Consider the following 26,429-nt stretch of genomic DNA (forward strand, 5'->3'; position numbering starts at 1 on the left):
CACCTGCCCCCTGCCTCCTCCACCTGCCCCCTGCCTCCTCCACCTGCACCCTGCCTCCCAGTCCTCCCCTCCCAAGCCTTATTGCAGCAGGCACCTTCTTCAGGATCTCGAAGGCTTCTCTCAGGGCTTGATCCACGATCCCCACACCTTTGACCATCAGCTCCTCCACCAGCAGTTTGAAATGCTGTCATGGGTGAGATATTAGAGGAGCATCAGGGCGTTGCATGCACCAGTGGAGCTTCATGTTTGGTGTGAATTTAAGAGGCTGTTTAGGGCCATCCAGAAGGACGTGATTGCAGGGCCTGCGTCTCCATGATGCATCTAAATTCACGGACTGGTCCTCTACAAGAGATGTTTCTGAAATGCCCCCAAGATAAACTGAGAGAGGGTGAATGACTTGGTACAAATCCGTGGCCAGTACTGGTGGGAAATGCCAAGTGTGAAGCTAAGTGCAGGTGGGGGAACAGTCCTGGGATGCGGCAGGGTAACCTCGGCTCCCAGACCACAGCCCGCAGCCCAGGGGTGCGCGCTTCACAGCAGAAACTGTGGAAGTGCCCGGGGCAGAGGCCTGGCTTCAAAAGGAACTCAAAGCCCAATTCCCCCATCACAGAGGGAGGAATCTGTGACGTGCAAAAGCTCCCTTTAAGAAATTATTGCCATGTCCTCTCCTCCTGGGTCTTTTACCAGGGAAAAGGACAACACTCACTGGGTCTAAATTTGTCCTCCTTGCAGGGAAACCTCTCATGAACACTAACATAAGAGAAAGGCCCACGTGGGAGGCAAAAAGGGAAACTGAGTCCTACATAATTCACAGCATGAAAAACCAGTCCTGAATAAGCAAGCTTCCCTTCGATATGAGGTCTCTCTCCGCTCATGGTTTGCTCTGATAAGCAGCAGTGTGTTTACACGGCGGCTCCCTGAATCGTTTCCATGGGTAATGTGCTCTGCTCTCATTCTGGGTGCCATGGGAATAAGCAAAAGGGGCCACAGACACAGCCTGCAGAGGCAGCCGCCCACCGTCCTGTGGAAGTGCCAGGCCACAGCGGACACTCACCTCGCGATTGTCTCGGTCTGCCTGGACGAGGATCCCTTTAAAGCAAGGCTCGATGTAATGGACGTAGTCATTGTACTGCAGTTGCAGTGAGTTGAGGGGACATGAGGGGAGAATAAACAGCATCAGTTTGCAAAGTCCAGGCCCAGCAAAGATGCTCACACAGGTCACAGGGTGGTCAGGGGTGGTGGGTCACCTTGGCACCTGCGTGTGATGTCTAGAGCAAGTGAGAGCTATTCTAGAATAGGAAGGCATATTTACCGCAATGATATTAACAAAGTCATTCTCCCCCAGGGTGTCCAGGATGGTGGTGATGGTATGCTTGGCAATAGTCATTCTCAGCCCCTTCATGCTGCCACTCACGTCCACCAAAATCACTATATCCTTGGGAGAAGTAGCAGCTTGAATGTACCTGCAGAAGAAAGAAAGGGACGGGTCCAAGATGGGAAAACCAAAGCCAGAACCAATACCTGACCAAAGTGTCTGCAGTCATTTCTATTCTGATGCTGGCTTAAGCCCACCCAAAGTTCAGGGGAACCCATCCGTCCCAGGTTTTACGTGTTTCAGAAACACTAGACACAGTTCTGAAGCCATCTGCGGTGGCGGTGGTTGGGAATGTGCCCACCTAATGGGCCAGGTCAAGCCCAGGAGGAGCCCTTGTCACTTTTGATTTAGAACAGCCAGGGTCCCTAAGGGGCTGGCAGCAGAAAGACAGTGAGCTGGGCTTCAGATTCTGCTACAAACTTGGCAAAAATGGGGTGTTGAAGGAGAGGAGAGCCTAACAAAGGGTTGATGTGGAGACAGCTCAGCGTCCTGGAAGGAGGTTTAGGTTGGGAAAGATCAATATGATTGGTCCTGGGGCAAAGCAGCTGTGGAGGGAAGGGAGGACTGTGACTAGCACTCTTCCTGCTCTTGTGTTGGGTTAGGGTTCTGCACACCCAAGGCCCTTGAGTGGCGATGGGGGAGGGGGGAAGTGGAGGAGGACGAGGCAAAACCCAAAAGCTAGGAGATAAATACCCGGGCCACAGACCTCTCCCCCATAAGCTCTCACCAGCCACGGTTTCGGCAGTCGAAGGTAACGACTCCATTCTCATCAGGTGTCCATTTTATACCTGGGGGAATAAAGACTGGTTCTTTCACTAGCTTGATGAGGCTGCCCCAGATCCCCTGGCTGGGTGTGGACCCGCAGCATGGCCATGATCCCCAGGACAGAACAGCTTTGGACCCACGGAGCAGAGTGGGGACCAATGGGGACATGCCCTGTAAACTGAGACAGCTGGCAAGGGAACATCTACCTGCCAAACTGCCCAGATGCAGAGCTGGGGGTAATTTTGCAGGTAGGTCCACATAGGTGGTACCTCGAACTCATCTGTGAGACGAAACCTCATATCAAATAGTGAAAGGGGAAGTTTTGGAGAGGTGTGACTTTAAATATCCATTACCATCCAGCAAAGTGTGGACAAAGTGTTGAAAGAGGCAAGTGCGCTGACTTCTAATCCACCTGCCTCTAGACAGGTTACGCTCATTAGCACTCATGATTCTTCCTGTTGGCTGGGATGGGAGAAGGGATTTGGCTCTATGACTGCAGACTCTTTGAGGTCAGGGATTCCCAGAATCTAGCAGAAGTGTGTGCCTGATACATGTCTGTTACCTGAATGGAAGGACAAATGAATGTGTATGAAACATCTTGTGCTGACTCAGCAGCAGAATGCTGGTGTAGATTTCTATCCTATTCACCTAATAAAAAAATCTGTATAGATACACAGAGAACATTGACACGATCCACAATAGAATCTTGATTTACAAGACTTTATAATTGGGAATAGTGGGTTTAAAATAAGAAGATTAAAAATAACAGGTGAAATTGTAATATGTTGTGATTTGGATAGAAAAAAATGATGATGGCAGTATCATAAATGTCTAGAAGCTCCAAGGGCCCTTCCTACTCCAAAGTGGTTAGACTTCAGATGACATGCACCCTTTGAGGCACTGCCAGCCTCTCAAAGGTAGGAGAGGTTTTCAGAGACCATGCTCTCAAAACCAAACAAATGAGAACAGAGCCCCAGGAGTGAGGTGTATGTGTGAGGTCAGCCAGCAGCCAAAGCCTTGAAGGCGGGAAGCAGAGCTGTGGCAGTGTGGTGTGATGGGAGCTTGAGTACCACCAGTCTGAGTACTGCCAGTCTGAGTACCGCCAGTCTGAGTACCACCAGTCTGAGTACTGCCAGTCTGAGTACCGCCAGTCTGAGTACGGCCAGTCTGAGTACCGTCAGTCTGAGTACTGCCAGTGTGAGTACCACCTAGTCTTGCAGGCAGCCATGGGAGGTGGGGCTTTCCTGAGGCTACATTCTTATAGCAGCATGGTCGTGGGGGATTTGATCCTTAGAACAGCAATGAGGGGAGAAGCTGAGTCTGAGGTTATTGGCTTTTGACCAAAATCTTGGAAGAGGACTTTGGAGGTTGTGGACGAGGGTACCCTCAAGTCCAAGCAGAAACAGAAGCGAATTTTCTTGTGGATTCCCAACTCAGGCCCACTGGAGTCCCAGCCTGACAAGCAGCATGGCCTCACAAGCAAAGATTGCCAAATACATACGGAGCAGACCCCTATTAGTAGGACGGAGCAGACCCCTATTAGTAGGACGCAGCAGACTCAAGAGCTGCCTCAAGAGCTGGATATAGCTTCTCAAGAATTACAGGTGTCGGAATGGCCAAATACCAAACACAAACTAGGTATGTATGAGAAGAATACACAATGCAAAGAACATATAAGAAACAATCGGGAATGAAGAAACAGTCTTGCAAATATGAAACTTTCAGAGATGAAAACATTTTCAGGTTGAAAAAATAAATTAAATGGATAGTGCATTATTCACAGGTAAAAAGAAAATGCACACATCTGTGGATGTATCTAGAGGCTGGAATGAGAAGGTCTAACATACATCTTACCGGAGTCACAGAAAGAGAAAGGGGAGAGCATGGAAGAAAGGTGATAGTAAAAGAGATGATATTGGCAAATATTCTAGAACTGATAAAAAATGCAACTCCACAGATCCAGGAAGCATGGTGTATCCTAAACAGGATGAATAAAAAGATATCCACATGTAGACACATAGTAGTGGAACTGCAGAACTTCAAAGGCAGATAAATAAATAGACAAATACCGTGAAGGCAGGCAGGGTTTCCCCAACATGAATAAATTCCAGAAGACAGTGGATAAACAGTTTTAAGATGTTGAGAGAAAAGAATTATGAATTAAGAATTGCATTGTCAGCAAAACTATCATTCAAGAATGTGGATAAAAGGAGACATTTGTAGATAAACACAACTGAAGCAGTTTATACTGAGGGCTCCACTGCAAAGGAACTCCTGGAGGATCTACTTTAATAAGAAGGAGAATGATCTTGTAATAACATCTTGACATTCTTGATGGAATGGTGAACAAATAAAATGGCAAGTAGGTCATTAATTCCAAGTAAGCAATGCTTATATCAAATAACAGCACTCGTGTGTCTGATTTGTGGGGATGAAAAATTTGAAATATTGACAATAGAATGTCTGTTGAGAAGAAAGAGATGGAAACACAAATGTTCTAAAGGCCTTTGTTGACTGAGAGGAGAGCAAAAATGTTATTTAATTTTTTATTTTGAGAGATGGGATCTTGCTATATTGCCCAGGGTGGTCCTGAACTCCTGGGCAGGGGATCCTCCTGCCTCAGCCTCCCAAGTAGCTGCAACTATAGGTGCAAGCCAGGTTCTCAACTTAATTTAAAAATGTTCTTGTACTCAATATGCCTGATAAGATTTCAGGGGTAATTACTGAAAGATAAAAACAGGGGGACAAATTCTAAACTGCTAGAAAGAAAAAAGTAATATTGGGGAAATTTATTTTTTAAATGTTAATCATTTCAAAAGGAAAAAAAGGAGAAGAAGCAAATATAAAAACACCAGGACAAGTAAAAATTTTAAAACTAAGATAATAGCTTCAAGATGGCTGACTAGAGGCATCTGGTACTTTCCTCCTCCACAAAGAAGAACAAAAATAGCGGGTAGATAATCACACTTTGAATAGATCATCCAAGAGAGAAGACTGGAATTCAACAGAGAAGTGACAGGAAACACCCAAATCAAGGGAGTAGATGGAAGCAAGGCACCCCGCTTGGCCAGGACTGGCTGGGAGCCTGTCCAGGCTCCTCAATGCAATGAAAGGGTAAGTGAGAGACCCCAGAAGTCTACATTCCCACCATGGACTCCTGCAATCCTAGCCACGGGAGAGCCTCTAGACTATAGTAGGCCTTAAGACTAACATAGAGAGCTTCCTGTAGCCTGGGTGAGGGCATTGCTCCAGAAAGGAAGTTCACACTGGATCCCACACACCCCCAGATCCCTAAGCAGCTGCAACACAGCACGATTTTGAGAGCCCAGACTCCACCAGATTGCGTCCTGCCTGGGCGCCCAGTAGCTTCTTCATCTTGATATCCCTGGAGACCCACTGACATTTCCTTCCCACAACCACTGCCATGGCTGGATGCTGCCACCAGGGCTGAAGTGTGAGCTATTGGCAATAACCCCACTGCCCTTGGCAGTGAAACCACAACATGTACCCTGAAGACAAAATCCCCCATGTGCAGCCATTGCACTGTGGGCTGCTGCCAACAGGGCTGAAACACAAGTGAAGCAAGCACTCCCTAGCCGCCTGCATCCGGCTGCTGCCACTGAAAGCAACCTCACCCTCCTTAATAGTGCGGCTGCAGCACAGCCACTGCTGTCCCAATCTGAGCATTCCACCAGGGGCCAAGGGATCGCCCCACACTTGCCTACCACAGCCAGTGTCTGCATATGCCAGCAGAGGGCTTGGGGACAGGTCCACCTGACCTGGTTCTGTGTTCCCCCCACCCCGTGCCAGTACCTTGTCTGGGGCCAGAGAACTGCCCAGCCCACTCTATCACCATTGGCACCTGAGAACTTCTCCCAGGGTCCTCAGTTCAGAGCCACTCAACCTCCTGCTACCACCACAGGTGGCACCCACCCTTACATGCCACCTGCAGGCCTGGCCGACTGAACTGCTGAGCTCACTGCAGCCACTGCCAAAAGCAGCACAGACCACTTAGAAGGCAGAGGGTTGCCCCACCACTGCTACCACTGTCACCCTCGCCACACCCACTTCTCTGGGCCCTGAAATCCTGTCCACCACTACTACTACTGTCATCTGAGCAAGTCACCTGGAGTCCCAAGAATTGGCCTGTCTGGACCCACTAACACCACTGCCAGTATATACCTCCCTCGGACCCAAGGACAGGCATGCTCAGCCCACTGCCACCACTGGGGCTCAAGGACAGGATCACCTGGCACCCTTGTCCCCAGAAAAACTTCACCACAGCCTCCACTAACAATAGCACCCTAAGCCACTGAGGAAATCGCAGATACCACAGATGCTGTTTACAGTTGAAGAAATCATGTAAGACTGCACTACTGCATGCATCTAGGATCAAAGTCAAAATGTCCTACCCAATCAACATCACAGATATAATAGCTTTAGGAAAAAGTCCTCCCATATAAAAGCAAATTTTAAAAATGGGAAGATGCAACTGTTACACCAGATGCACAGATATCAGTGTAAGAACACAAGAAATATGAAAAAGCAAGTAAAGTTGACACCCCCAAGGAACACAATAATTCTTCAGCAACAGATTCCAATCAAAAAGAAATTTATGAAATACCGCAAATGAATTCAAAATAATATTAAAGAAGCTCAGTGAGATACAAGAGAATACAGAAAAGCGATGCAAAGAAATAAAAAAAGACCTCAGGATGTGAATGAGAAATTTACTAAGAAGATATATATCATTACAAAGAACCAAACAGAAATTCTGAAACTGAAGAATTTATTAAATGAAATACAAAATGCATTTGTAAACATTAACAATAGACTAGATCAAGCAGAAGAAATAATTTCAGAACTTGAAGATAGGTCTTTGGAAATAGACAAAAAAATTTTTTAAAAAAAGAAGAAACAAAGCCTATGTGACATATAGAACACCATTAAGAGGCCAAATATTCACATTTGTTGGTGTCCCATAAGGCAAAAAGAAACAAAAAGTTTAGAAAATCTATTTAACAAAATACTAGCTGGAACTTTCCAAGCCTAGCAAGAGACTACAACATTGAGATACAGGAACCTCACAGATCTCCCAACAGATATAATTTAAAAAGGTCTTCTTTGCAGTACATTGTAGTCAAACTGTAAAAAGTTAAGGACAAAGAGAGAATTCTAAAAAACAGCAAGGGAAAATTGTCTAGTTACTTACAAGAGAACTTCCATGAAACTAGCAGTTGATTTCTCAGCAGAAATCTTACAAGTCAGAAGAAAATGAGATGATATGTTCAAATTTCCAGGAAAAGGAAAAAAAAAACCTGCTAGTCAAGGATACTATACCCAGCAAAGTTATCCTTTATAAGCAAAAGAGAAATAAAGTATTTCCCAGATAAGCAAAAGCTGAGGGAATTAGTCACCACTAGACCTGCTCTATAAGAAATTCTTGAATTGTCCTGAAAAAGAAAGGACAATATCTACCATTATGAAAACACATGAAAGTATAAAGTTCACTGGCAGAGCAAACACAAATAAAGAAGAGAAAGGACTCAAATGTTACCACTATAGAAAACTACCAAATCACAATGATAAACAGTAAGAGAAAAAGAAAGGATCAAAGGATACCCAAAATAGCCAGAAATCAATTAATACAATGACAGGAATAGCTCTCATATACTGATAATAACCTTGAATGTAAACATATTAAACTTTCTATTTAAAAGGTATAGACTGGCTGAGTGGTTTAAAAAAATATGAACCAACTATATGCTGCCTACAAAAAACTCATCTCACCTGTAAAGACGTATACAGAGTGAAAGGGAAGAAAAAAATATATTCCATGCAAACAGAAACCAACAGCAAACAGGAGTAGCTATACTTATATCAGATAAAACAAACTTTAAGTCAAAAACAGATACAGAAAAAAGAGATGAAGAAGGTCATTATATAATGACAAAAGGATCAAGTTAGCAAGAGTATGTAACAATTCTAAATATATATGCACGCAACACTGGAACACCCAGATATATGTGGCAAATATTATTAGATCTAAAGGGAGAGATAGACTCCAATACAATAATAGTTGTAATGGCAAAAACCCACTCTCAGCATTGTGTACATCACAATAGATGATAGGCACCTGCCTGTCTCTGTGAATTTGACTACTCTAGGTACTTTATATAAGTGGAACCATATAGTATTTGTCATTTTATGATTGGCTTAATTTGATTAGCAGAATGTCCTTCAAGGTTCATCCATACTGTAGCCTGTGACAAAATTTCCTTGCCTTTTAAGTTAACAAAAAAATTGAATGTAAACTGCACATTTGACTAAATGGACCTAGCAGGCATTTACAGAACATTTTCTCTGACAATCACAGAATGCACATTATTCTCACCAGTTCATGAAACATTCTCCAGGACAGACCATATTTTAGCGCATAAAACAAGTCTAAGTAAATTTAAAATAATTGAAATCCTTTTCAGTATCTTGTCAGACTGCAATAGAATAAAACTAGAAATCAATAACTAGAGAAATTTTAGAAACTATTCAAATACATGAAAATTAAGCAATATGCTTCTGAATGACCAATGGGTCAAGGAAAAAAGGAGGAAATTTAAAAATTACTTGAAACAAATGAAAATCGAAATATAATATACCAAAACTTATGGGATACAGTAAAAGCAGTATAAAGAGGACAGTTTGTAACAATAAGCGCTTACATCAAAAAGTAGAAAGATTTCAAACAAATATTTTAATAATACACCTCAAGGAAATATAAAAACGAGAACAAACCAAACCTAAAATTAGTGAATGGAAAAAAATAATAAATACCAGAACAAAAACAAACAAAACAGAGACTAAAATAATATCAAGGATCAACGAAAGGAAAAGCTGATTTTTTTAAAAGATAAAATCAGTAAACTGCTAGCTAGATTAACCAAGAACCCCAAAAAGAGAGGACCCAAATGAACAAAATCAGAAACGAAAAAGGATGCATTACAATGAATATCACAGAAATAAAAAAGATCATTAGAGACCATTATGAGCAACTATACGTTATGACAAACTGGAAACCTAGGGAAATGGATAAATTCCTGGACACATACAAGCTCCTAAGATTGAATTGGAAAAAACAGAAAACCTGAATAGACCAATAATACATAATGAAATTGTACCAGTAATCAAAAGCCTCCCAACAAAGGAAAGTCTAAGACCAGATAGACTCACTGCTAAATTGTACCAAGCTTTCTAAGAACTAACACCAATTCTCCTCAAGTTATTCCAAAATATTGGAGAGGATGGAATTCTCCCTAACTCATTCTGTGAGGCCAGCATTACTCTGATATCAAAACCAGGTAAAGATAAAACAACAACAAAAGAAAACTACAGGCCAATATCTCTGATGACCATAGATGCAAAAAAAGTTCTCAACAAAATACTAGCAAGCCAAATCCAACAGCACATCACAAAGATAATATGCCATGATCAAGTGGGATCATGGATTACCAGGGATGCAAGGATGGTTCAACATATGCAAATCAATAAAAGTGATACATCACATCAAAAGAATGAAACATAATAACCATATGATTATCTTCATAGATGAAGAAAAAGCACTTGATAAAATTCAGCATTACTTTATGATTAGAAACTCGCAGCAAACTAGGCATAGAAGGAAAATACCTTAACATAATAAAGGCCGTATATGACAAACCCCCAGGTAACATCATACTGAATGGGGAAAACTGAAAGCCTTTCCTTTGAGAACTGTAACAAAACAAGGATGCCCACTTTCTTTCATTCCTCCTATTCAACATAGTATTGGAAATCCTAGCTAGAGCAATCAGGCAAGAGAAAGAAACAAAAAGCATCCAAATTGGAAAAGAGAAAGTCAGACAATTTTTGTTTGCAGATGACATAATCTTATATCCAGAAACGCCTAAAGAGACCACCAAAAAAAAAAAAAAAACGCTTAGATCTGATAAATGCATTTAGTACAGTTTCAGGATAAAAAATCAACATATTAAAATCAGTAGTGTTTCTATACACTAATAATGAACTAGCTGAGACAGAAATTAAGAAGGCAATCTCATTTACAGTAACTACCAAAAAAGTGCCTAGGAATAAATTTAACAAAGGAGGTGAAAGACCTACATACGGAAAGCTACAAAACTGATGAAAAAAAAAATTGAAGAGGATACAAATGAAAAGACATGTTTATGGACTGGGAGAATTAATATCATTAAAATGACCATACTGTCCAAAGCAATCTACAGATTTAACACAATAATTATCAATATACCAATGCCATTTTTCACAGAAGTAGAAAAAAAATCCTAAAATTCATATGGAACCAAAAAAAAAAAAAAAAAGCCAGAATAGCTAAAGCAATTCTGAGTAAAAACAAAAGCATAAACAAAAACAAAGCGATGCTGGAAGCATCACACTACCTGATTTCAAAATATGTTATAAGGCTACAGTAACCCAAACAGCATGATATTGGTATAAAAACAGACACATAGACCAATGGACAGAATAGAGAACCCAGAAATAAATCTATATATTTATAGCCAGCTAATTTTTAGAGGCAGGATCTTGCTCTGCCACCCAGGCTGGAGTGCAGCGGCATGACTGTGGCTCACTGCAGTCTTGAGCTCCTAGGCTCAAGCAATCCTCCCACCTCAGCCTTCCAAATAGCTAAGACTATAGCCATGCACCACCACACCTGGCTAAATTTTTAAGTATTTTGTATAGATCAGGTCTCACTACGTTGCCCAGGCCGGCCTCAAATTCATGGCCTCACGTGATCAAACTTGATTTCCTAAAGTGATACAATTACAAGTGTGAGCCACCATGCCTGGCCTCAAGCCAGCTAATTTTCAACAAAGGCACCAAGAACGTACAACAAGAAAAGAATAACTTGTTTGATAAATGGTGCTGGGAAAATTGGATTTCCATATGCACAAAATTAAAACTGGATTTCTATCTCTCATGATTTACAAAAATCATCTCAAAATGGATTAAAGACCTTTTAAATGTAAGACCCAAAACTATAAAGCTACCAGAAGAAAACATAGGGGAAATACTTAAAGACATTGGTCTCTACAGAAATTTTATGGATAAGGCCTCAAAAGCAAAGGCAACAAAAACAAAATAAACAACTGGGACTCAATTAAACTAAAACACCTCTGCACAGCAAAGGAAACAATCTACAATGAAGAGACAACCCGTTGAATGAGAGAAAATATTTGCAAACTATTCATCTGACAAGGGACTAATATCCAGACTATCTAAGAAACTCAAACAACTCAACAGTAAAAACAAAACAAATAATCCCATTAAAATGTGGGCAAAGGACATGAATGGACATTTCTCAAAAGAAGACATACAAATGGCCAACAGATATATAAAAAATGCTCAATATCATGAATCACGAGGGAAATGCAAATTAATACCACAAAGATACATCATCTTACCCCAGTTAGACTAGCTATTAATAAACACAAACACACACACACACACACACACACACACACACACACACACACCCAGATGCTAGCAAGGCTTCAGATAAAAAGAAACTCATACACCATTGGTGGGAAAATAAATTAGTATAACCATTATGGAAAATAATATGGTGATTTCTCAAAAAAACTAAAAATAGAACTACCATATGATGTCACTACCTGGAATATATCCAAAGAAAAAGAAATCTATGTATTAAAGGTATACCTGAGGGCCGGGCGCGGTGGCTCAAGCCTGTAATCCCAGCACTTTGGGAGGCTGAGGCGGGTGGATCACGAGGTCAAGAGATTGAGACCATCCTGGTCAACACGGTGAAACCCCGTCTCTACTAAAAATACAAAAAATTAGCTAGGCATGGTGGCACGTGCCTGTAATCCCAGCGACTCAGGAGGCTGAGGCAGGAGAATTGCCTGAACCCAGGAGGCGGAGGTTGCGGTGAGCCGAGATCGCGCCATTGCACTCCAGCCTGGGTAACAAGAGCGAAACTCCGTCCCATAAAAAAAAAAAAAAAAAAAAAAAAAGGGTATACCTGAGCATGCATGTTTATCACAGCACTATTCACAATAGCAAAGATGCAAAATCAACCTAAGTGTCCATCAAAAGATGAATAAAGGAGATGTGGTATATACACACAATGGAATACTATTTGGCCATAAAAATGAAATGGCATTTGCAGCAACATGGATCAACTGGAGGTAATTATGTTAAGTGAACCAAGCTAGGCACAGAAAGACAAACACTGGGCCAGGAGCAGTGGCTCATGCCTATAATCCAAGCACTTTGGAAAGCTGAGGCAGAAGGATCACTTGAGGCCAGGAGTTCAAGGAAAGCATTACATGTTATCATTTATATGTAGGAGCTAAAAAAATTGATCTTATGGAGGTAGAGAATAGAATGATAGATACCAGAGTCTGGGAAATGTGTGTGGGTGGGTGGAGGAGGAAGAAAGAGAGGAAGGTTAATGAGCACGAACATAAAATTAGAAGGAATGAGCTCTAATATTTGATAGCAGAATAGGATGACTATAGTTAGCACTGTATTGTATATGTCACAATAGTTAGAAGGGAGGACTTGAAATGTTCCCAACACATAGAAATGATAAATACTCGAGGTGATGGACATCCCAAATACCCTGATGTGATCACTCCGCATTCTATGTATGTAACAAAATATCACGTTTCCCATAAATATATACAAATATTAGGTATCAGTAAAAATAAGATGATAGCGCATTCAAATACACCAATGTTTACAATAAATGTAAGTATGCTTAACTTGCTAAGTAGTAAAAGAGATTGCCAGTTTGGATACAAATTTTAAAGCCATAAACTATTTTCAACACATACGGCTAAAATGACAGAAAGTTTGAAAATAAAGGGATAGAGGAAAAAGCATGTATCCGGTACTATGAGCATGCTGGCGTCACTCTACGACTATCCGATAAAAGGCACATTAAAATAAAAAGTGTCATAGGAGTTAATAAGGGTCAAGCAAATGTAAAATCAGCAAAGATACAGAAAGCTGAAGCGATACAATTAACAAGCTTGACCTAACGGCATGTACAGAAGTTTTCGTTCAACAATGAGAGCACACGTATTCTTCTCAAGCATATATGGAATACTTACAAACCTTGATGTCATACTAGGCCATTAAAACACATTTAAATTAATTTCACATAATCGCTATGTGCACCACACGCTTGGACCACAAAACAATTGAGTTAAAAATTTACAATGAAAAGATAAATATAAATTTGTACCTACATTTCCATATTTGTAAATTTGAAAACACACTCTTAAATAACTGAAATATTAAAGAAGAAATCACAGAGAAATTTCAAAATACTTAGAAGCAAAAGATGATAATTAAAACAGTACCGCTACACCGAAACTACAGGCAGGCAACAAAAGAAGAAAATAGATTGGACATTAAAATAAAAAACCTGTATGTATCAAAGGCTACAATCAACAGAGTGAAAAGGCAACCCATAAAACAGGAGCAAATATTTGTAAATCATAAATCCAACAAGAGGTTAATATTCAGAATATATAAGGAACTCCTATGACACAGCAGCAACAACGACAAGACTTGATTTAAAAAGGGAGGCCGAGGCGGGCGGATCACTAGGTCAAGAGATCGAGACCATCCTGGCCAACACGGTGAAACCCCATCTCTACTAAAAATACAAAAATTAGCTGGGCATTGTGGCGTGCGCCTGTAGTCCCAGCTACTCGGGAGGCTGAGGCAGGAGAATTGCTTGAACCCAGGAGGCGGAGGTTGCAGTGAGCCGAGATCGTGCCACTGCACTCCAGCCTGGTGCCCGGCGACGGAGCAAGACTCTGTCTCAAAAAAAAAAAAAAAATGAGCCAAGAACTTGAACAGATATTTCTGCAAGATGAGCAAATGGCCAATAAGCATATGAAAAGATGTTCAAAGTCATTAATCATTAGGGGTATGCAAATCAAAATCGCAATGCGATACTACCTCACACCCATTAGGATGGCTACTACCAAGAAAATGAAAAAAAAAAAAAAAAAAAAAAAAAGAAAAACAAAAAGAAAACTCCAGAAAATAACAAGCTGGCAAAGATTTAGAAAAGTTGGAACTGTTGTGACAGAGGCTGCATCATTTTACACTCCCACAACTCTGTGTACGTGTGTGTGTGTGTGTGTGTGTGTGTGTGTGTGCATGTATATGTATGTACAAATATATGTATATACACAAAATGAAATATTATTCAGCCTCAAAAAGGAAGGAAATTCTGACATATGCTATAAAATGGATGGACCTTAAGGGCATCATGCTAAGTGAAGTAAGCCTATCACAAAATGACAGATCCTGTATGTTTCTACTTATGTGATGTACATACAGTAGTTAAATCCATTGAGATAGGCCTAGAATGAGGGTGCCAGAGGCTTGAGGGGAGGAGGGAATGGAGAGTTATTGTTTCGTAAGTATAAAGTTTTGCAAGATGAAAAGAGTTTTGAAGATCGATGGTGGTGATTATTGCATAGCAATGAGAATGCACTCATTATCAGTGATACTTTTAAGAAGTGCACTTAAAATGGTTAAGATAGTAAATTTTATGTTATATATATTTTGCCGCAAATAAAAATAAAATGTAAAAAAACCTCACTACTAATCAAAACTTGTGAGATGCAGCAAAAACAGAGCTTCTAGTGGCATAGTGTAGACCTAACACTTATTTTAGAAATACAGGCAGGCTGAAACCTAAAGCTAAGTGTCTCATTTAAGAAGTCAGGAGGAGGAACAAAATAAACACAAAGAAAGGGAAAGGAGAACGTAAGAAAGAGCTTAAATAAATGAAATAGAAAATAGAGAAATAGTTAAGAGCGGTCAACAAAAGATGATTAAGAGCAGACAAATAGCTCAGAGCAGACGAAAGATGATTCCTGACAAGACTAACAAATTCTATGGGGAATTAAAAAGAAAAAAAAAAGCGTAATACTATAAATTAAAAGGGAACACAATTACAGATACAGCAGAGACTTAAAAGATGTTAATAAGAGAATAATAATAGATTCATATAAATAAATTTGAAAAGTCAGATAAAATGGATGGATTCTAAATAAGAGTACTTCAAATTTTAAGAAACAAAAAGCCGTACTAGCATTACAAGTGATCAATAAATCAAAGCAGTAATTTTATCTTCCCATAAGAAAACATCAGGCCTACACACTTTACAGATGAAATTTATCAAGCATTCAAGGAAAAGATCATTCTAATCTTATTCAAATACTTCCAGAAACCAGAAAAAGAGGAACTACTTCTAAATATATTCCATGAAGCTAGTATGATGTTGAAAACCTGACAAGGATAGCAAAGGAATGAAAAATTATAGGACTATTTCACCTATAAATACAGATGCAAAAATCCTAAACAAAATATTAATAAACCAAATCTGGCAATGTATAAAAGGATACTATAATCAAGTTAGGTTTCTCATCGAAATGCAAAGATTAGTTAACATTAGAAAATTCAGTAGTTAAGTAGGCAGAAGACAATATGCATTTCATGAAAGAGGATATACATACAGCTAATAACATATAAAGAAATGCTCAACTTCATGAGTGAGCAGGGAAATGCAATGCTAGACCACTAAGAAATACTATTTTATACTAAAAAATTCTTAACAAAAAATTGTTTTTTTGAGATGGAGTCTTGGTCTGTCACTCAGACTGGAGTGCAGTGTCGTGATCGCAGCTCACTGCAGCCTCAAACTCTTGGGCTCAAGTGATCCTCCCACCTCAGCCTCGTGCATCGCACCACAGGTGCACACCACTATGACTGGCTAATTTTCATTTTAAAACATTTTTTTTGGCAGAGATGAGGTCTCACTATGTTGCCCAGGCTGGTCTTGAATTCCTGGGATCAAGCAATCCTCCTGCCTTAGCCTCCCAAAGTGCTGGGATTACAGCTGTGAGTCACTGCACCAGGCAAACAAAAAAAGCTTAAGTTTAACAACATTCAGAGTTAGAGAAATTGTGCATCAATGGGACCTCTTATTCATTGCTTGGGGAACATAACTGGTGTGAGTATTTTGGAAAACAATTTGGAATTTTATTTTCAAAGTTGAATGCCTGCATATCCTAGGGCCCAGCCATTCCATTCCTAGGTATATACCTAAGTGAAACTTTAGTAGTAAGTCTCAGGAGACATGCGTAAGAATGTTCATAACAACACCGTTCACAAAAGTAAAAGACAAAAACGAAAAAACCCACATGGCATGAAGAGGATGGATAAACTGTGATATATTTATCCCAAAGAATATGTGACAACCCATAAATCTTGGTAGCACAATGCTCAATGGAAAAGGAAGTTCTAAAAGTCTATACCCTAAACCAGTTTTATAAATCTCAACAACAGCAAACAACAAAAACAAAGCAGAGAGCAGATTCTGGGAAGATGGTGGAGTAGGAAGCACCAGGAATCTATATCCCCACCTGGACAACAACTGTACTGGTAGAATCTGTCTGACGTAACTATTTTGGAACTCTGCAGTCTATTAAAGATTTGCAACTTCCAGGGGAAGTCTTGGATGGTAAATTGCAGTCAATTTCTGTTTATTTCAGCTTTTAGCACAGTAGCAGCTACCCATGCCCCAGTCCTGTCCTGGGCTGGTGTGCATGTGCTCTTGGAGCAGTTTACACAGCTTGCAGGAGCCAGGGTGAGCAAAAAGGATCCTGTCCTCCAAGTATTGAGGTTCTGTGCTCTGATTGCTGATTGCAGCTTCTGATCACAAAAGTGCAAATAAAGACGTGGCTGCCATTGTTGTTTTACTTCCTCCCATTGTTGCAAACCCCTCTTCCTCTGACTGAAGTTACTTTCGGGATATTTAAAGGGCCGGTGATAATTTTTCCCCTTCGTTTTCTTCTTTTGCAAGCCAGACATAAAAAACTAATACATTCGAAAACAACTGTATATGGGGGGGAAATTAGAAAGTAGTCATGCATATCCAGAATAAGTCTTAGAAAAGAACTTAGACCTTAAGTTTACACCTCAGGCTGAGCCTCAGCATAGAGGCAGGCTACAACAATTTTTAAAAAATAACAAAACAGGGCCGGGTGCAGTGGCTCACACTTGTAATCCCAGCACTTTGGGAGGCAAAGGCGGGTGGATCATGAGGTTGGGTGATTGAGACCATCCTGGTCAACATGGCGGAACCCCATCTCTACTAAAAATACAAAAATTAGCTGGGTATGGTGGCGCATGGCTGTAGTCCCAGCTACTCAGGAGGCTGAGGCAGGAGAATCACTTGATCCCAGAAGGCAAAGGTTGCAGTGAGCCAAGATCCTGCCTGGCTCCAGCCTGGTGACAGAGTGAGACTGCCTCAACAACCAACCAAACAAACAAAAAGAAAACAGGAAACTCCAGAGAAGGAGGAGAGTATGATTTCCAGAACTACCATACAAATGTCCAGTTCAAATGTAAATTCAAATGCCCACTTTTTAGCAAAAAAGTACAAGGCATACAAAAAAGGAAAGGGTGACCCATTCAGAGGGAAAAAATAAACCAACAGAAATTATCTCTGAAAAATACTTGATGGTAGATCTACTAAGCAAAGACTTTACAATAACTGTCTTCAAGACGTTTAAAGAACTAAAGGAAGATGTGGAAAATGTCAAGAAACAATATATGAATGAAATAAAAATGTCAGTAAAGAGATGAGAAATCTAAAAAGAAATGTAAAATTATTCTGGAGCTGAAAATCTAGTAACTGAAACTTTAAAATCCACCAGAGGGATTCAAAGGCATATTTGAGAAGGCAGAAGAGAGAATCAGTGAAATTGAAGACAGGACAATGGAAATTATTGAGTTCAAGGGACAGAAAGAAAAATGCTTAAAGAAAAGTGAGCAGAGTCTAAGAAAACTATAAGAACCCATGAAGCTGACCAACATACATATTGTGAGAGAGAGTCTCAGAAGGAGAAGAATGACAGAAATTTTGAAGAAATAATGAGAGAGTATTTGAAGAAATAATGGCTGAAAACTCCCCAAATTTGATGAAGGATATGAATATAAATATCCAAGAAGCTCAATGAACTCTAAGTAAAATCAGCTCAAAGAGATCCACACTGAGACACATCACAATCAAAAGTTCGAAAGGAAAAAATAAAGAGGGAGTATTAAAAGTAGCACCTGAGAATGGACTTATCATATACAAGGGACTATAAAGTAATCAGTAGATTTCTCATCAGAAATTTTGCAGGCCAGAGTTGGGCTGATATATTCAAAATGCTAAAAGGGAATTAAAAAAAACTCATCAACCAAGAATCCTCTATCTGACAAAACTATCCTTCAAAAGAGAGAGAAATTAAGACATTCCTAGATTTTTAAATGCGGAAACAGTTGACTGCTAGTAGACCTGCCCTGTAAGAAATGCTCAAGGGAGTTCTGCAGGGTGAAATGAAAGGACACTAAACAGTAACTTGAAGCTATATTTAAAGGTCTTTTCATAAAGGAAAATACATGGGCAATTATAAAAGCTAGTATTATTGCAACACTGATTTTAACTCTACATGATTTAAGAGACTAATGTTACTTATGATTTAAGAGATTAATACATTTTACAAAGCCAGTATTAGTCTGAAACCTAGTATTATTGTAACACAAAATTTTGTTTTCTGCATAATTTAAGACACTAATACATTCAAAAGAGTTATTAAGACAAGTAGGGAGAGCAAGATGGCTGAATAGAAGCCTCCACCAATCATCTTCCCCAAAGAAACACCAAATTTAACAACAATCTGCACACACACACACAAATCTTTATAAGCAGCAAAAATCAAATAAGCAAAACAGTACCTGATTTTTAACTTCATATCACTGAAAGAGGCATTGAAGAGGTTATACAGAGTAGTCTTGAATTGCTGATGCCACCCATGCCAAACCCCCCTCAGTGGCCACATGGCACAGAGAGAGAATCTATGTACTTGGGAGAGGGAAGATGGAGTGATTGTGGGACTTTGCATTATAACTCAGTGCTGCCAACACCAGGCAGAACTCAGATGGTGTCCACAGAGGGAGCATTTAGATAAGGCCTAACTAGATAGTAATCACTCATCCCAGCAGCCAGAACCTTTTGGCAAACCTCGCCATCATGGGCTCAAAGTACCCTGGGGTCTTAAATAAACTTGAAAGGCAATCTAGGCCAAAAGGACTGTAACTCCTAGACAAGTTCTAGTGCTCTGCTGGGCTTGGAGCCAGCGGACTTGGGGCACACACAACCTAATGAAATACCAGCTGGGGCAGCCAAGGGAGTGTTTGTGTTACTCCATCCCTAACCCCAGGCAGCATAGCATGGAAGAGACCCTTCCTTCCACTTGAGAAAATGAGAGGGTAGAGTAAAGGGGGCTTTGTCTTGCAACATGGATACCAGCTCAGCCACAGTAGGATAGAGCACTGGACAGAGTCCTGAGGCCCCCATTCCAGGCCCTAGCTCCTGGATGACATTTCTAGACACACTCTGGTCTACAAGGGAACATGCTGCATTGAAGGGAAGAATCAGTCCTTGGCAAGATTCATCACTGGCTAACTAAAGAGCCCTTGAGCCTTGAATAATCAGCAGTGGTAATCAGTTGGGACACACTGTGGGCCTTGAATTAGACTCTGTGACATGCTGGCTTCAGGTGTGACCCAGCACATTCACAGCTGTGGTGGCTATGAGGAGAGACTCCTTCTGCTTGAGAAAAGCAGAGGGAAGAGTAAAGGGGACTTTGTCTTGGAGCTTAGGCATCAGCCTGACCACAGTGGGGGTAGAGGATAAGGTGGGCAATTAGAGTCCCTGATTCCACGCCTTGGTTCTTGGGCAGCACTTCTGGACCTACCCTGGGCCAAAGGGGAGTCCACTGCCTTGAAGGGTGAGTCCCACAAGCTGACTGAAGAGCCCGTGGGCCTTAAGTGAACATTGGCAGTAGCCTGGCAGTACTTCCTGTGGGTATGTAGTGGCAGTGGACATGAGGAGTGACTCTTCTGCCTGGGGAAAGGGGTGGGAAGAGTGGGAAAGACTTTGTCTTGTGGTTTGAGTACCAGCTCAGCTGGAGTAGAATAGAGCACCAGGTAGATTTCTAAGGTTTATGACTCTAGGCCCTGGCTCCTTGACTGCATCTCTGGGCCTGCCCAGGACCCAGAGACCTTGCTGCCCCGAAGGGAAGCACATAAGCCTGGCTGCTTCACCACCTGTTGATCATAGAGCCTTAGGGCCTTGAGTGAACATAGGCGGTAGCCAGGTAGTGGTTACAGTGGGCCTTGGGAGAGACCCCAGTGCTGCACTGGTTTCAGGTCTGAACCAGCATAGTCCCAGAGATGATGGATACAGTGGTGCTTGCATCACCCCTCCTCCAGCTCCAGGCAGCTCTGCCTGATAATGGAGAGAATTCTTTCAGATCTTATCCAAGAACACAAAAATGGTGCCTCTATGAGTCTATAAGAACCACAATGCTACTGGGCTTGAGGTATTCTCTAATGCATATATGGCTGCAATGACTGAAAACTTAGAGCACAACACTCAAGTCCTTTTGAATACCTAGAAAGCCTCCCCAAGAAGGATGGATAGAAACATTCATTCTTCACAGCCCAGACAGTGAAGATGATAATAAATACCAAACTCTTCGATACCCAGACACTGAAGAGCATCCCCAAGCAACAAGACCACCCAGGAAAACATGATCTCACCAAACAAATTAAATAAGCCACCAGAGAGCAATCCGAAAGAGAGATAGACAGACAGAGAGAGAGAGAGAGAGGTGACTTTTCAGACAGAGAATTAAAAATAGATGTTTTGAGAAAATGCAAAGAAATTCGAGGTAATACAGAGAAGGAATTCCAAATCCTATTAGATAAATTTAACAAAGAAATTGAGATAATTGAAAAGCATGAAGCAGAAATTTTGGAGTTGAAAAATGCAACTGAGGTGGGGTGCTGCGGCTCACACCTGTGATCCCAGCACTTTGAGAGGCTCAGGTGGGCACATCACTTGAGGTCAGGAGTTCGAGACCACCCTGGCCAACATGATGAACATCCATCTCTACTAAAAAAATACAAAAAGTAGCCGGGCATGGTGGCATGCACCTGAAGTCCCAGCTACTTACTTGGGAGGCTAAGGCAGGATAAACGTTTGAACCAGGAGGCAGAGGTTACAGTGAACTGAGATCACACCAATGCACTCCAGCCTGGGTAGGAAAGCCAGACTCTGTCTCAAAAAAAAAGAAAGGGAGAGAGAGAGAAATGTGACTGATATACTGAAGAATGCATCGGAGTCTCTTAACAGCAGAATTGATCAAGCAAAAGAAAGAATTAGTGAGCTTGAAGACAGGTTATTTGAAAACACTCAGAGGAGACAAAAAGAAAAAAGGAATTAAAAAAAATGTAGCATGTCTACAAGGTTTAGAAATTAGCCTCAAAAGGCAAATCTAAGAATTATTTGCCTTAAAGAGGAGGTAGAGAATGAGAGAGAGATTGGAGTAGAAAGTTTATTTAAAGGAATAATAATGGAGAATTTCCCAACTCCAGAAAAACATATCAATATTCAAGCACAAGAAGGTTACCAAGCAGATAGAACACCTAGCAGATTTAACCCAAAGTTGACTGCTTCAAGGCATTTAATAATTCAACTCCCAAAGGTCAAGGATAAAGAAGGGATACTAAAAGCATCAGGAGAAAAGAAATAAATAACATACAGTGGAGCTCCAATATGTTTGACAGCAGACGTTTCAGTGGAAATCTTACAGGCCAGGAGAGAGTGGCATGACATATTTAAAGGGCTGAAGGATAAAAAACTTTTACCCTAGAGTAGTATATCCCAGAAAAATATCCTTCAAACATGAAGGAGAAATAAAGACTTTCCCAGACGAACAGAAGCTGAGGGACTTCATCAACGCCAGACTGGTCCTACAACAAATCCTAAAGGGAATTCTTTAGTCTGAAAGAAAAGGACATTAATGAGCAATAAGAAATCATCTGAAGGCACAAAACTCAATGGTAATCATAACTACACAGGAAAACAGAATACTGTAAAACTGTAACTGTGGCATGTAAACTACTAATATCTTAAGTGGAAGAACAAAAAGATGAGCCAATAAAAAATAAAAACTACAACTTTTCAAGACATAGTTCACAAAAAGTTAAAAAGCAGAGGGACAAATCCATGGAGAAATCCAAACCTGAACAGATCAATAATAAATAATGCTATTGAAGCCATTAAATTATCAGCAAAGGAAAGCCTGGGACCTGATGGCTTCAGAATTGCTGAATTTTACCAAAAATTAAAAATAGAACTGATACCAATCCTACTCAAACTATTATGAAAAATAGAGGAGGAGGATATGCTTCCAAACTCAGTATACAAGGCCAACATTATCCTGATACTGAAACCCAATAAAGACACATCAAAATAAACTCAAACAAACAAAAAACCTACAGGCCAATATCCCTGAAGAGGATTGATGCTGAAATGCTCAACCGAAACACTAGCAAACTGAATACAACAGTACATTGAAAAGATCATCCATCATGACTAAGAGGGATTTATTCCATGCAAAGATGGTTCAACAAATGCAAATCAGTCAATATGATACATCTTACCAACAGAAAGGACAAAAACCATATGATCATTTCAATTGATGCTGAATAAGCATTTGATAAAATTCAACAGCTCTTCATAGTAAGAACCCTAAAAAAACTGGGTATACAAGAAATATACCTCAACATAATAAAAACTATATACAACAGATCCACAGCTAGTATCATATTGATTGGGGAAAGACTGAAAGCCTTTCCTCTAAGATCTGGAACAAGACAAGGATGCCCACTTTCACCAACATTACTCAACATAGTACTGAAAGTTCCACCCAGAGCAATCAGCCAAGAGAAAAAAAATCAAGGGACTCCAAATTCGAAAGAAAGAAGTCAAATTATCCTTGTTTGCAGGTAATACAATGTTGTATTTGGAAAAACCTAAAGACTCTACCAAAAAAACATTGGAACTGATAAACAAACTCAGTAAAGTTGCAGAAGACAAAGTCCACAAACAAAAATCAGTAGCATTTCTATACACCAACGGCAAACAATCTGAAAAGGAAATCAAGAAAATAATCCCATTTATAATAGCCACAAATAAAATAAAATACCTGGAAACTAACCAAAAAAGTGAAAGATCTCTACAATGAAAACTATAAAATATTGATGCAAGGAATTGAAGAGGACACAAAAAATGGGAAGATATTCCATGTTCATGGATTGGAAAAGTTAGTATAGTTAAAATGTCCATACTACCCAAAGCAATCTACATATTCAATGCAATCCCTGTCAAAATACCAATGACATTCTTCACAGATATAGAAAAAACAATTCAAAAATGTATATGGAACCAAAAAAGACCCAGAATAGCCAAAGGTATCCTCAGCAAAATGAACAAAACCGGAGAATAACATTACCTGACTTCAAATTATGCTACAGAGCTATAGTAACCAAAACGGCATGACACTGACATAAAAACAGACATATGGGCCAATGGAACAGAAGAGAGAACAGAGAAATAAATCCATACATCTACAGTGAACTCATTTTTTTTTACAAAGGTGCCAAGTACATACATTGGGGAGAGGACAGTCTTCAATAAATGGTGCTGGGGAAATTGGATATTCATATGCAGAAGAATGAAACTAGACTCCTATCTCTCACCATGTACCAAAATCAAATCAAAATGAACTAAATACTTAAATCTAAGACCTGAAACTATAAAACTACTGAAAGAAAACATTGGGGAAACTCTCCAGGACACTGAACTGGGCAAGGATTTCCTGAGTAATACCCCACGAGCACATGCAACCAAAGCAAAAACTGATAAATGGGATCAAATCAAGTTTAAAAAGCTTCTGCACAGCAAAAGAAACAATCAATGCACAGAATGGGAGAAAATATTTGCAAACTCCTATCCATCTGACAAGGGATTAATAACAAGAATATATAAAAAGTTCAAACTCTCTGGGGAAAAAAAATCTAATAATCTGTTTTTTGTTTGTTTGTTTTTTTAGACAGGGTTTTGCTCTTGTCACCCAGGCTGGAATGCAATGGCACAATCTCACCTCACTGCAACCTCTGCCTCCTGAGTTCAAGCAATTCTCCTGCCTCAGCCTCCCAAGTAACTGGGATTACAGACACCCACCACCATACTTCACTAATTTTTTTTTTCTGTATTTTTAGTAGAGATGGGGTTTCACCATGTTGGCCAGGCTGGTCTTGAACTCCTGACCAGATGATCCACCCATCTCAGCCTCTCAAAGTGCTGGAATTACAGGCATGAATCACCACTCCCGACCAAGACAGGCGATTACAAATGCTGGCAAGGACGTGGAGAACACACACAGTCATACACTGTTGGTGAGAATGTAAATTAGTACAACTACTGTGGAGAGCAGTTTTGAGGTTCCTCAAAAAACTAGAAATAGAGCTACCATATGATCCAGCCATCCCACAGCTAGATATCTACCAAAAAGAAAGAAAATGAGTATATTGAAGAGATATCTGCACTCCCATGTTTATTGCAGCACTATTCACAATAGCCAAGATTTGTAAACAATCTAAATGTCCATCAATATTAGATGAATGGATAAAGTAAATGTAGTACATGTACCCAATGGAGTACTTTCAGCCATAAAGAGAATGAGATTCTATCATTTGCAACAACATGAATGGAATCAGAGGTAACTATGTTAAGTCAAATAAGTCAGGCACAGAAAGACAAGCTTCACATCTCACTTATTTGTGGGAACTAAAATTTAAAACAATTGAACCCATGGAGATAAAAATTAGAATAATAGCTACCAGAGGCTGGAAAGGGTAGTAATGGGGTTGGGGAGAAGTGGGATGGTTAATGGGTACAAAAAAATAGAAAGAATGGATAAGATCTTCTTTTTGATAGCACAACTGGGTAAGTATATTTAGTAACAATTTAATTGTAGATTTTAAAATAACTAAAAAAATATAATTGGATTGTTTGTAACACAAAGGATAAATGCTTGAGGCAGCGACTCCCCATTTACCCTGATGTGATTGTTACATATTATATGAATATTTCATATGCCCCATAAATATATACACATACCATATACCTACAAAAATTAAAAATTAAAAAACAAGAATTATTAGTTTGTGGTTTTGGGCACACAATGTATAAAGAAGGAATTTTATCAACAATCAAAAGGGGTAGATAAGGAGCTGTAAAGCAGCCGAGTTTTTGTATGTTACTGAAGTTAAGCTGGCATAAATCCAAATTAGAATGTTATAATTTTAAGATATTAAATGTAATCCCTCTGGTAACCAGAAATAAAATAACTATAGAATAGATATAAGAAGAAATGAAAAAGAAATTTAAGCATTTCCTATAAAAAAATCAACTAAACACAAAAGAAGACAGTAATGCAGAAAATGAGGGGGAAAAAGCTTAAGGCATATAGAAAACAAACAGCAAAATGACAGAAATAATTCCCTCATTAGTAATTACTTTAAATATAAATGGATTAAACTTTTCAGTCAAAACACAGAGATTGGCAGAATGGATAAAAATATAAAGCTAGCAAGCAAAACTTCAGAGCATATTAAAAGGATTACACACCATAACCAAATAGGACTTATTCCTGGAATGCAAGGATGGTTCGACATATGAAAATTGATCAGTGTAATAATATACACATTAAAATAATGAAGGGAAAAATTCCATGGCCATTCCAATGGATGCATAAGAAACATTTCACAAAATTCGACATCCTTTCATGACAAAAACACTAAAAAAACTAGCAACAGAATGAAATTGATATAAAAATCATATATAGAAAACCATATCCCAAACATCATACTCTCTGGTGAAAGACTAGAAGCTTTTCCTCTGTTATCAGAAACAAGACCAGGATGTCCACTTTTGCCACTTCTACTCAACATAGTATTGGAAGTTTTAGCCAGAGGGATTAGGCATAAAAGAGAAATAAATGGCATTCAAACTGGAAAGAAAGAAGTAAAATTATCTCTATTCACAGATGATCTTATATGTAGAATGCCCTAAATATTCCACAAGAAACTTTTAGATCTAATAAATAAATTCAGCAAAGTATCAGGAGACAAACTCAACACACAAAATTAGTTGCATTTCTACACATTAACAATGAAAAATCTGAGAATTTTTTTTAAAAAAAATCCTATTTACAATAACATCAAAAAGAATAAAATACTTAGGAATTAACTTAACCAA

At 39.7% G+C, this 26,429-nt stretch overlaps 1 protein-coding gene across 5 annotated transcripts in view; it reads right to left on the minus strand.

The window, feature by feature from the left end:
- Positions 1-26,429, minus strand: part of CACNA2D4 (calcium voltage-gated channel auxiliary subunit alpha2delta 4) — a 130,121-nt gene that overhangs the window by 91,464 nt on the left and 12,228 nt on the right. For all 5 annotated transcript variants that reach the window (XM_032254460.1, XM_032254459.1, XM_032254458.1 and 2 more), the window contains exons 7-10: positions 2,103-2,163; positions 1,313-1,463; positions 1,055-1,129; positions 95-184 (exon numbers count right to left, since the gene is read on the minus strand). In XM_032254460.1, coding sequence (XP_032110351.1) covers positions 95-184; positions 1,055-1,129; positions 1,313-1,463; positions 2,103-2,163 — 377 coding nt within the window. The remainder of the gene's footprint in view (positions 1-94; positions 185-1,054; positions 1,130-1,312; positions 1,464-2,102; positions 2,164-26,429) is intronic.

Source organism: Sapajus apella, unplaced genomic scaffold (genome assembly GCF_009761245.1).
Source record: "Sapajus apella isolate SASKATOON/1434 unplaced genomic scaffold, GSC_monkey_1.0 scaffold86, whole genome shotgun sequence".
Classification (NCBI taxonomy): domain Eukaryota; kingdom Metazoa; phylum Chordata; class Mammalia; order Primates; family Cebidae; genus Sapajus; species Sapajus apella.